We start from the raw sequence: 14,100 nt of genomic DNA on the forward strand, positions 1-14,100 counted from the left end.
TGTTGGCGTCGGTAGCGTCGGTGGTGGTCAGTAAAACTTCAAAGTCCTCGTTATACACCCTCACGGTCAAGTGCGATCAGAGATCTAGAGGACTCAACGACGTTTTCGACCGTCTGCCGAAATCCACTCTCCCGTTGTCGGAGGCGATGACGGTGGCGGTAGCAGTAGTATGTATAGACGTGTGACGGATGTGTGTGCGAGAAGTTTGGGGTATAAGTCCGTGAGCAGAATACGCTTTACGCTGCTACCGACCGTGACGGGCGGTGTGATACTGTAGAGGCCGAAAAGGGTGGTGGGTGGGTGTGTGTGTGTGTGTGTGTGTGTATGCGGAGAAGGGGTGGACGACTCGTGAATCGATATAAGGGTGGCACATACCCCTCTACTGCTATTACTACCACCACACTACCGCACACAACCACTACCGATTCCTCCACTCTATTGCGACCGCTACTGGTGACGTGGTGGTGATGTGTACATAGGTGTACGCTAAAATCGATATCGGGCGGACACACGCCACACGACTTAGAGGTTTCGTGGATATTTTGACATTCGTATATATATTATATTATATAAGGCGTAGCGGAGTGATGGCGTGTAGGGGTTGAACGTATAGGATATAGTAGACAGGTGGGAAAGGCGGGTATTGCGATTGTTAAATGATTTTTGGACGGATGGTGAGGGGTTTGAAACTTACTCTCCTGCTCTGCGTGCACCAAACACACAAAATATAGGTTTTTCTAATGACCAATCGTAAGACGATATTAAAATTCACGGTTCGCGTGTTCCGAGTTAGTTTTCCTAAAAACCACGGAACAACATAATAAAACGGCCTCAAAACGAGGTTTTTACATTCAATTCTACATATACATATATAATATAATTGTATATATTACACATTATGTAGGTATACTGAGCTAATGTTGTAAAATAAAAATAAAATTCCACGCACGTGTGGTTATAGTTACACTATAGGGCAGAATAATATAATATTATAATAAAGTAATGTGTGTACTACAGTACTACTACACTACTACATTTTATACAGAACACAACAAATAGATTTTCGGTCACACAAAATGTTATTAAAAATTTACAAAAAGCGACTATAATGTCAATATATCGCCAACTATAAAGATTTATTTTTAGGTTTTTAACGTTATAGATGTTTTAATAAATGTATACTGTTCATACACGTTTAAACCAAATTGATTTACTAAATAATAAATTTAAATACAGATATTATTATCCTAATAAAATTATTTTATAATAATAAGACGTACAACTTTAAAATGTGGAAGACCAAAAAAATACAATAATGATTATAAATTACGTTACCTGATCTATACAAACTGATATGATTTAAATCAATATTTTTTTTTTATTAAACCACAATCATTAATATTTCGTGGTTTTACAACACGTAAGTAGGTAGCTTGTTTCAATGATAAATTAATATAGCTACCTAGTTTTGAAAATTGTATATATACCTGTTAAGTTTATGGTATAAACTTTACTTTAGCCACGCCCAACGAAACAAACGTAAAAAAATTACAATTTCATATACTATAAAAAAACATTTTGAAATACAAATATTCATACAATTTAATTAAGATAAATGTGATGTAAAAACTATACACATGTAGAACATATAACAGATATTGATATTTTTGACACTTGAGTTGTAATATAAATTATTATTATTAAATATATTTTATTTTATAATTTTAACATTTCATTTATTCTTAGAATATAACGTTCAAATTAAATATTTTTCATACTAAGTTCAAAAAGAATATACATTTGATAATTTAAAATACAAATCTATATTTTTTGAAATTACTTAAGTACTTATAACTGCACTTAACCTGTATAACATTTTACTAAAGACATTTTTAAATTACTTTTCAATCAAAAAACCCGTACAATTTATCGTTAGGTTAGGTTTTATCGTGATTTTTTTTTTTTAAAGTACTGTCAAAAATGTTATTAAAATTAATAAAATGTTTATACACAAATCGTATATAACTTAATGAATCACAAATTTTATAAGACCTTTGTAAAAAAACGTCATCGTCATATGCCTCAATATTATATTTTTATAAATAGTAAACTATTTTTTTTTATGGTTTTATAGAAGCAATAAATGAATTGAACTTTTGTTATTATTTTTAGAGTATAAGAGTATAATTAATTAATTTTCTTCTTGTAAATAATGAGTCATCAAAATATAATAAATTAATAAAACGATATCTTAACTCACCAAAAATCATTCAATTATTGGTTTCAACAAGCGGCAACAACGGGACGTCAATATCAACATAGAAGTTCTAATAAATAGGTACAATTTCGTTCCCTCAATTTTCCCTATTGCTTATTCAATTTTCAAAAATGTAATAATTGTTGAATTTCAATTCATCTCAGACGTTTATATATCTATTCTCAAACGTTGTATATTTAACATTTGTATTATATTCATTATATATTTTACAATGTACGTAGGTCGTAGACTTATTATTTAAACCACTATAGACGTTTTCGGGGTATGCTGAGGGCATACAGTATTAGGTTTAGTGTAGCTTTATTGAAAACTACTATGCTATGATAATATAACATACTCTAGCTAAGCAGTAGATTGTGTTCTTGTTATAACATGAAAAGCGTGGCGAGAAAGGGTATAATATTATAGTGCAGATGAGCTTATGCGCTTGTGCTTATATTATATTGTTTCATATTATTATATATACGAGAATAGTGCACGCAAAGACTGGCTTTAACTCTGCAGTATTGGTACGGACACTACTGCCTGTAAATAATTTAATTTTCGTTATGTAACTGTACGAACTATCCATGAATTACTTCACAGAAACAACTGTTGTATATATATATATATATAGTGTGTGTGCGTGTGTGTGAGTATACAAACATGATGGTACTATATCTATTATGAACTCGGTAATGTATCTGAGAAATAGAGTTTTATTTTTTAAGTAAAGATATATATACATACAATGTTTTTATGATTAATAACTAGTTCAATAACAATAAAAATTATTTAATTCGTCATAAAGGACAAGTTGTATATTATTTGTGAAAATAATAATAATAATAATAATAAATAAAATATCTTAATGTTTCCAAATATATTGTCCGGTATGAATACGATAAAATAATTAGCGAATTTTTATTATAGATAGAAACATCTGGTGTCCGACTATCTTTTCTTCAATCGTGTACCCATGTATAAATGTTTATGGTTCACATTGTTTATACAAATTCAGTACCTTTACTGCTATACAGTGGCGGTGTCGTTAGAGGTTAGGACGTTAGGGTCCAATCGAAACGTCAAAAACTTCAATCGTCATTCTAAAGCATAATTTATACGGATAGGTTCCGTCTCAGATTATCTTGAATAAGCGTTTTGCAAATTGCAATAGTTCAATATTAAAGAGGCAGGAGCGATGGCCCCTATAGGCTGTCAAAATGTATTATCTTCATTTCATCGAACAAAATAAATGATTTATTAAAATGTATACGATAGTGTTAGACCATCAATACGTATATTTCCATATAATATGATATAATAAATAAACTTTTGGTAATCACGGTTTTTTTATTATTATTCGTTTAAAAACCATCAGTGTTATTTATTATTATTAATTGATTGTAAACGATTTAATTTGACTATTGCAATTTTTTATAATTACAATAATAATGTGTATTAATGTGTTGGAAAACACACATTTTTTTGTGTGGCATTTGAGTATTACACTATTTTTTTCGAAATCAGACACCGTTAAAATTTCGTGCATATATTTCAGAACAGATTGTAAAAACTCTAGATTTACCTGTGATATTATCTAACAACTTTTACAATATCGGTCAATATGCCAATGAGTAAAAAAAGATTTGAATTAAAATTACATTTTAATTTTTGACAAACAATAAATTTAATATTTTCAATTTATGAATATGTTTTATACAAATAAAGAGGGATATTTGAATATTTATTAATTTGTAACAAACAAAATAAATTGTTTTTTTATTAAAACTATAAAAATAGATAAATATAATATAGGTTATAATAATATACTTTTAACAATTGCTTATAAAATTTACAATATAGGAATATTGTTTAACCTTTATAATAATAATTGTTTATAAATCTTAACAATATAATATTAGGTACCTTTCTTACCTAAATTTAATCAAATTTAAAAATAAAACTTAAAATTTAAAAAAGATACTCAGAATGATTATGTTTAAACAATATTCATATTTACTCTATGCCAAAATGATCAATAAAAAGCTTCATAATTATATATTTTAATAATTAAAAAATATAAAATGTGTATAGTAAATAAAATAATTAGCAAAAAAATATAGAACAAGTTAATATTCATCAATATTTACGATTTTACCTAAAGAAATACAACTCTAATAGGATTAGATAAATTATAACTTTTATCTGATCGGTTGATAAAATTAAAAACGATGTCCTTATTGTTGACAACTTTGATGGCGATCCGATTGAAATTAAATATGATAGCTCCAACTTATAATTTAAAAATAATTAGCTGAAAACAAATTACGTAAATATAAAACGGTTGTGGGGATTAGCTACCAAATCTTATAAAATTCACTTAATCTATACCTAAGAAATATACCACAAATGTATACAGGTGATTCTTTTATCATTATTTTCTCAAGTATTGAGTTTTTTCATTTTTTTTTTTTCAAAGTATTTTGTTTTATGCTTTACTCAAATTGTATGAGTTTTCTATTTTTTTCCACACTTTTATTTAATAGTGAAATCACTATAAACTTTTGATTTTCAAATGGTAACCTATATTTAAACGTCATAAAATAGTAAGTCTATTTTTTAATGAATTTTAACGTTGAAATCATTATTTTTCATTTAACCATTAGTGAGTTATAGCTCAGAATTGGGTGGTTTGAGGTTTTTCGGTGTTCGTCGTACAGGTTATTACGGCTGTGAGGCGTTGGTATAACTATAGGTACAAAGTTCAATACTGCGTCAATAGTCGACAACGAAATTATTACATATGAAAATATTAGGTATGTATCTTTTTTTTATCTATTACCCATGTGACTACTGGTCTTCAGAAACAAAAAGTATTATAAAAACCAAAATCGCCCAACTTTGAAAAGCTATATCTCGCTGAAAAATTAACGAAATATAATGGTTTTAATATTTAGATTCATAAAAAAAAAAAAACAGCCCTATTGATTTAGTATATTTTAAACGTAGGTTTCCATTTGAAAATTAAAAGTTGACGGTGGTTTCACTATTAAATAAAAGGGTAAAAAAAAAATAAAAACTGCATGCAGTTTGAAAAAAAGAATGATACAAAATATTTTGAAAAAAAAAAAATGAAAACAATTCAGTAATTGACGAAACAATGAGTGTATAATGATAAAAGAATCGCCTTGAATATTATACTTAATACGTTTCTTTTCGCCATTTCTTACCTACTTATAGAAAAAAAAACTATTAAATGATTAATTTTTCCTATCCGTGCCCCTGGTTAAAACCGTTGTATTGTAAATCACCGTGATATGCAGTGCTGCAAATCATGAAATTTACTTCTATCTCGGTGGCGTTAATAGCCTGACAACGTTTTGAATGTTTTTACCCCTTTTCGTTAAAAAAAAATATCACGTACGTGAATACATATATAGGAGGGTATGTGTCGGAGGTGAGAGTCGTTATCGAGCGTGGTAAAGATATACCTCCCCCTCCCTCGTCCCATTATTTGCTCCACCGTCACACTCGAGGGTCTGGGTTTATTTGTTAAAAAAAAAAAAAAAAATGACTGACTGGGTCTCGGCCAATGGATACGATGATGGTTGATGATGTGGCTGCAACAAAAAAAAAAAAAAAATATATATATATATATAAACTACTATTAAAAACCTCTTTTGTCGTTGAAAACGTTGTTTGTACAAGTGAAACGAAACGGTTTTCATCAATGACGGCCATTATAATTAGAACGAAGACTTTTCGAACGCACAGCGGTAACCTGCACGTTATTATAACAATATTCAGTGGAACAGTGTACACTATACACTATATATCGATTATAGTCGACAAGCCACGTTAAGAGTAAAATATGGAAGTCGTTAAACGGTGCAGCGGCGTTCGTCGCGCGTCGCAGTGGCCTTTCGTCTGGCGATGTTGTATTTTATAGGTACGCGTTTGGATATTGTGCACACGTCTCATTCGCTCAATAAGCCGATCTCTTCTTTTTCATTAAGCATCTAACTCGCACTAAACCGAATAAAAGGTTTGGAAGCTATAGTATTTAATCAACTCTTTCAAAAGCATCGTAATAACGAGCCCGTTTAATCCTTTCATCGATGACTTTCAGTAATAATCTGAAACGAAAATGTGATATCTCGAATAGGAATTTAATAGAAAAAAATAATCCCGATTCGTTCAAACAATAATCCCGATTCGTTCAAACAATATACCGAGCAATATTGATTTATTCAACATTGATGTATACAATAATTGCAGTGGCTGCAGAGTCACTGGTGTGCAGGATGGTTATTGAAACCTTCGTCCTTTGTATTTTATGTCATAAGTAACCATTCGAGTAATCACATACGCAGCATGCTTCGACACATAGTCGTTTCTTTTTATCACCAAACTGTGTTCGAGAATAGTCGTTCAAGACAGCCGAGGGATGAAATCACTTCGGGGATATTTCTTATAGGAATTTTTTTTTTCAGGATTCTCAAAAATACACTTTATTTTCGTAAAAACGACCCATACCATATTGTAGTGACTCAAAACTGTAAAATAAATACTTAAAAATATATCTTTGAAACTAAATCGACAATATCCAATGTAGGTACAGTAATAATAAGCGGAATTGTGATGGTGAATGTCAATGCAATATTTAAATAATATAGTTTTTCTGATGTCACAGATAATAATAAAAACGAACACGGGATATGAATAATTTATTGATAATACGCGGTTTCTTAAAACGTGAAAACCGATAAAGTAAAGTGCTTATTGAACAGTTTTTTTTTTCCCTGGATCACTATATAAGTTTGATATAACTGATTGCTAACCCCTCTTTTCGCCTGGTGTTTCAGAATGGGGTGGAAGATCGTCGTGTGGATGATAGAATCCACGGTCGAGGTGCATCTGGGTTCAACTGCAGAGATGAGAACGCCATGTTAAGGTTTGTCGGTCGTAGTGGTCGTACCACCGCGGTAATCGGAGCTCGGCCGAGTGTGACGTTAAACGGTGGCTGCAGTGGTTTCGTTCTGTTCAGGTTAACATGGTAGGTGGTCACCAGCCGCAATCGACGGGAGGCGCCAGCTGCACGGGCACTATGATGAATATACTGAACATAGACGCCGAGAACCGGGTGGTGCTGAACGTCGGCGGCATCAGGCACGAGACCTACAAAGCGACCCTGAAGAAAATACCCGCCACGAGATTGAGCCGGCTGACCGAGGCGCTGGCCAACTACGACCCGGTGCTAAACGAATACTTCTTTGACAGACATCCGGGCGTATTTGCTCAGGTCCTCAACTATTACAGGTGAGTGCTATGAATAATATTATTATGATAACCCACCCCGCGAATAGATTTCTACGGAACAGTTCGTAACTGTAAGACTGTTGTTCTTTTTATCATATTGTTGTGATATACGCGTGAAAAAAATATTTCAATATTACTCTATATACCGTAATATCATATTGTGTATTTATATATATATATATAATTTGCACTATAAATGGCGAGGTGAGCTTATTGAAAACTAATAAATCATATTTAGTTGAGTTGAATTCAATTTATGAATTTTAAATTATTAGTAAATAGTAAGTTCACGTATAATGTGTTTAAATTAAATACAGAGAACAATATTAATTTTGCATAATTAAAAAATTATAATTCCTTTTTTTTCATTTCACAGTCGCGCACTTTTACAAATATATGATATAATAAATAAAATATTCAATTATTCATTATAATTTATTTTATTTTATAAACCTTTAAACATCATTTGTGCTTACTGTAAAAACATATATTTACACATTGAACAATATTTCTAAATTAAATACAAAAACAAAAAAAATTATTCAACGTAAATATTATAATTATTCATAATATACTGCTATCATAAACACTGTGTTTCTGTTAAACGTTAATAAAACGTATCTCATAATTTTTTTAATTTTTTATATTTGTAATAATTGTACATAGTAGTGTATATAAATTATTGAAACATATAATATTTTTTAATTATGACCAATGACCATTGTTATTCATAATTGTATTAATAAGTCATTTAATAATATATTACGTATTTTTTAAAATAACTGATACATTATTAACATAATCACTGAGACTCATTAAGTTATTAATTTGATGGGAAATAAACTATCCATACATGTTAAAAAATTAAAGAAAAATGAACCTTTTGTCTAGTTGTGTGATTGCGTGTATATTATGGTATATAACATTATGTTATGCGATAAAAATTGTACCAAATTCTTATACATAATAACATAATACACACAGATACCGAATATATTCACAGTCCATACATTAAGCTGTTGAACAATAATATTTATAGCTACTCGAAGTTTATATTACTATAATGCAAATTTCGATATACATGAATATTAGATTTAAGGGATTTACATTTAAAAATACTATTGTGGTCTGCGTATATATTGTTGTTATATGTATAATCAGCTTAAGCAGAAGCACGGTGATTCCGTTCACAGCATTAACTCCTGATCGGATTTAAAAGTAAAAAAAAAAAAAAACAATAATAACATTGAATAATATAAAACATAGTTAGTAGGTATAGAACTTTACAGTAAAAATACATTTAAATTAATATACACTTTATTAACATATAGTACTTTTATAAGTGTGTAAGTGTTTTATACCGTTTTAATGCATCAAATTATCGATTCGTGCGATTTTTTTGTTTATACGAAATCAACCACCGTAATTAGGTATGTTATATTGTTAAGGTTTCCCACAAGTATGTATAGGTCCTCCGTTTTGGGTATTACAATTTATAGTAATCTTCAGCCAAATAATTAGTTGTGTGTATATTGTATGAAATGTTACACTTAAAATTTCACATTTTTTTTTCAATTTAATGGTAATTACTTTTAAACCTTAAAATCCTATCACAATTAAATATTTAAATCGTTTCTTAATTAAAAAAAAAGGGTTGTAATTAAACGAAATTTACAAAATTATTATTATATATTACAATAATATTTAGGGTACCCCGTAAAATGTATGCATGAAATATTTATAAGTTTTAATCGATCATATCTTTCTACAAGTTAACACGGAAATGGTATTTAATTTTTAACCAAAGATATATATATATCATTCACATAGTTTGTCTTATACAATATAATATGTAGTTTCGTTTTTCAGAAGTATATTTTCTTCTTTTGTTTATTATTTATGTTAGACAGCGAGCTGTAGGAATATTACTTTATACTCATCCATCTTCTATAAAACTCTCACAACTCACTAAATGCCTACTTTATGTCAATCATTGGTGTTATAACTTGGTTTCGTTTACATTTTATCGTCGCAGTCATAAAAATAATAATATAAAAATGACTTTGTAGAGTTAAAAAACCAAAAAATAAAAAAAAAAATAAACCATTAAATTTCCCACGTAAAAAGGTAGAATGTACTAACGAGACAGGTTTAATTGATTATTCGTACACAACTGCTTAACACACACAGAAACTGACCCACAAGCCACAGCACAAGTAAGGCCAAACTTTTAACTTTATTCACATATCGTACTCCCTTAATACTTTTGACAAGTTTATCAAATTATTATACTATATCTATTAATGTTTAACATTAATTTTTCCTCGCCTCTTAATTCTCCCCTTGTCCATCCGACGATGGCGGTATTACAGCATCGTTATTTTTCGTTTATAGCTTTGCTGCAGCTCGTGTAAAACAATAATGATAATAATAATAATAATAATAATAATATGCCGACAGTGCGCGCAAATCGTGAATATGAGTTATATCTTTCGCGTAAAAATGTGAAAATATCTAAAAATACAGTACCGTGATTGTTTTAAAACATTTTTGGAAAGTTATTCAATATTTTATAACGGTTACCATTGCAGTGCTATTTGTTCATTTGTTGCATTTGTATTTGCTAATTTATTTATCAATTAATTTCAAAACTTATTTTTAGATGAAATATCAAAAGTACTTAGAGAATATTTTTGCATAATTAGAAATATTTTTTTTAATAGTTAAATGACAAATAGCTTTTCTATTAACTGTCTATTAGTTCGTATATTTAATGGTTACTATAATTTTTATCAGCAGTATGATAAAAAAATATGTTATGACATTATTGCAGACGTTTTATTCATTTATATGTGATCATTCCAAGTTGATACATTTTTAAAACACGTTACAACCAATACTTTTACTTTAATCTTAATATGATTTGACAAAAATAAATTTGAGTTCAATGTATTTTTTTTTCTAGATGTATTGCTCGTTTAACGATAAAATAATCATACTGTACAGTGTATACTCGTATACGTAAAAACGTTAATGGCACAATCCTTCTCCGCTGTATAAGTAAAAACTCCTGGGAGTACAGCAGTATAAAATAATATCGTGTAATATCGACATATTATAGTGTGGGTAAAGCACGTAAAAAGAAACATATTTTTATGCCTACTCATAAAAATGGAGGTTTTGGTATTTTCGTTTTTATTTCATTTCCGTAGGTACTGCAATAGATAGGTATGTTATTAGAGACATTATGGTTAGATTAGGTGGGTGCCGAGGTTATCATTTCGATGTGCTATTATTATTTTCGTTTACCAAACTGGTGGGAGGTATAACGCAGATTTTCACGTGACCGATAAAAACCAACACCAGCGCGAAAACTGAAGATAAATCGGCAAGATATTACTGTCGTTTCTGAACCGATGTAGGTAATAATTTTTCTGCTCGTTGAGAACTGACGACTGCTGCAGGCTATGGCGTACGCAATATTGATCCGCCGTTTTTGCGCTGTTCAAAAAATCTAGAGCTAACTTGTTAAAGCGTAAATTAACGTTAAACAAATTTAATAACTGTTTTAGTGAAAAATTGTATCGTAAGTAAAATACTCGATGAACAGTTTTACTAAATCGAAATTAGATAAACATTTGTTGTCGTGATATGTTACTGTAAAACACATAATATTTTTTATATACTTAAACAAAAAATATTTTCGTCGATCGTTTAAGTACACATTTTATTGTTAGTTAAAAATAAATATTTAAGTAAACAAAATGATCTAAACTTTCAAAAACACATTTGTTTTTTTATTACATAGATCAACGTAATTAATTTTTCAGTATACTTTTATTGGTATCACAAGTTCTGATTGTAACTTTGTAATATTGTATGTTAGTAGTGGCTTTTTTATTACCGTGAATATAATAGAAATCATTTTATCTACAAGATTAAGGTGTGGTTTAATAAGGGATAAATATAGGATATTCATCCCTGTATATCCTTAGTTCAGTTTTTTATCGATGTTGTCGCAATTTAAATATGCACATATATATATATCATGTTCCGTTATGTTTCAACTCAATATCTTTATTGGTTTATATATTATTGGCTTTGTTGAAACTGTCATATAGTAGGTGATGATAATATAATAATATAATATATCATGTGACTATATTACGTACCATATTATTATTTTTATATAGTAATATTTTTTTATATGATTTGTTTGCAGGGTAGTTCTTTTATTATTTGACGCATTTTAAGGATATACATACATTTGCACCGACAGTCCGAGTTTATTATATAATAATAATAATATAAATCTCTTCACCTCATCCAGTCGTCAAAAACGGTCTTAATATTCTAGTCGTTGTCGAACCCACGGCTGCGTCGTAGTTATTATCATTTAGGAAAAATGCGAATTCTCAGATAATGATAATTGTTTTCACCTCACCAACTCTTCCGATATTAATGTTGGTATTAAGGAATTGGTCTGAAAACTCTCGTGAACCTTCTTTTTCACTACTCTACCACAGTGTCGCTACCAATACCCTCTACCTGCTGAAAAACCCACCATAGTATCTCAGTTGTTTAATACGCTTTAAACAGCAGCTGTCAGACGTATAAATTGACAGGTTGTCAATCTATCGGTGAACCCAACAAACTTGGTCACACCATAAAGAATATGTATATACATTATACACACATACAAATATTGCATATAATATATATATATATATATATATATATATATATATATATATATATATTAGATAATATGTTTGTAGGGTTTTTAACATGATATTGATTTTTTGTCGAAAAAACACACACCCACAGACACATAATATATTATGTATATCACCATATATAATATTTATGTATCAAAATAAGAGAGATAGAATAAAAATGGAATAATAAAGGATTTTTTTTTTAACTTTGATATAATTTACAAATAAGAAAACTTAACTTAATGAAATATAACAATATTATGAAAAAATAATAATTTAATTGAAATTAAATATATTATTCAAATTAAAATTATAAAAGTTTAATACTACACTTACAAATTAAAAATTGTAAGTTTTTAATGAATATTTAAAAATATATAACCTTGGATATTTTTTTAAGGTAATATTTAACATAAAAAAATTAAACAAACCACAAATAGATTATTTAAAATAGTATAACTAATAACTATTAACTGTATATGTGTAAATGGTAATTATAAGTATTCAATATATATGTGACTCAGAGCTTTAAATCATCACATAATAGTTTTATAGTTTAATGCTAGTTTGATACCGTTTTATTACTACGACTATTACCAAATGTATTAACAATTAACACACATACAACACATATATTATGTATGTAATAAAATACGATAGTACATAGCAATATTTTGTCAAATGGGTAAAAATACGTTTTAAAATATGTCAATGTCAAAGTAATATTAAAATTTTAACTTGACAGTTTTATGAAATTAATTATATTTTTTGTAATTTAATGATTCAATATTAGTTCCCTGAATTAGTCAAAAAATGTTCATTAATTTCTCTGAAAATATTGAAACATTATAACTATAGTTTTGATTATTTTATTTTGGTAGATAGTTAATTTAGCTCATTAAATCTAAGTACATCAACTGTCAATTAATATTATGCAAGTCTTATGACCAAACAAATATTGTTATTATTACTCGCGGTAATAATAATGCAAATAAGTAGAATAACTTTTCTCTTACACAACTTAAGTAGGTACCACAAGCATTATTTCATATTTCTATATTAAATCGTATAAATAACTGCGGAAAACAGTAAATCCATTACTATGGCGTATATAAAAAATATATATTAAAAGCTATATAAAATTGTTTTATTAATATTATGATAAATCAAAAGTATAAGAATATATAATCTATTTAAATATTATGCAAGCCAATAATACTCCTGTTTTATCTTTATTGCAGACTTGTTAATCTATGGGAGAAGTATTATTACTATAATATGTTTATACTCGTTTTTGTACATTTTAAATACATGAACTAGCCACTCAAATGCAAGTCATGGCAGTATTAGGTCTATTAAGGATTGTATTTTGGTTAGGATAGTATAGTAAAACTTATATAATATATATTATATATACCTATAGCATTGTTTTATCCGATTAAGTTATTGAAAATACATTTAATTTTTGTTTTTTTAATATGTCGATAAAGCCAATGGAATTTACAAAGTATTTTCAAGATGTCTTATAGAAATCTATTCAGACATCTTCAGCTATCCAACAATATTATTGTTGTGCACTTTCACTTACCTACTTTATTATTATTATAATTTGTAATCACCATACACATAATGCTCTAAGTTTAAGTATATTATGAATAGTTAGTTTCTTAAATAATTTATTATACATACAAATATTTTTATGTCCTCTTAAAATTTTTGTATATAATAAAGATTTTATACTTTTTAAGTGCATTAAGTCATATTGAACTGTTACGGAAGTTTGTATAAATTAAAAACTCAAAA

General features: G+C 28.4%; 1 protein-coding gene across 2 annotated transcripts in view; it reads left to right on the forward strand.

The window, feature by feature from the left end:
- Positions 1-14,100, forward strand: part of LOC113557379 (potassium voltage-gated channel protein Shaw-like) — a 120,274-nt gene that overhangs the window by 37,895 nt on the left and 68,279 nt on the right. The window contains exons 3-4 of one of the 2 annotated variants that reach the window (XM_026962861.1): positions 7,126-7,214; positions 7,308-7,579. In XM_026962861.1, coding sequence (XP_026818662.1) covers positions 7,314-7,579 — 266 coding nt within the window. In that variant the 5' untranslated portion in view covers positions 7,126-7,214; positions 7,308-7,313. Of the gene's footprint in view, positions 1-7,125; positions 7,580-14,100 lie in introns of both variants that reach the window. The other variant, XM_026962862.1, reaches the window with a different exon arrangement.

Source organism: Rhopalosiphum maidis, chromosome 4 (assembly GCF_003676215.2).
Source record: "Rhopalosiphum maidis isolate BTI-1 chromosome 4, ASM367621v3, whole genome shotgun sequence".
In the NCBI taxonomy this organism is placed as follows: domain Eukaryota; kingdom Metazoa; phylum Arthropoda; class Insecta; order Hemiptera; family Aphididae; genus Rhopalosiphum; species Rhopalosiphum maidis.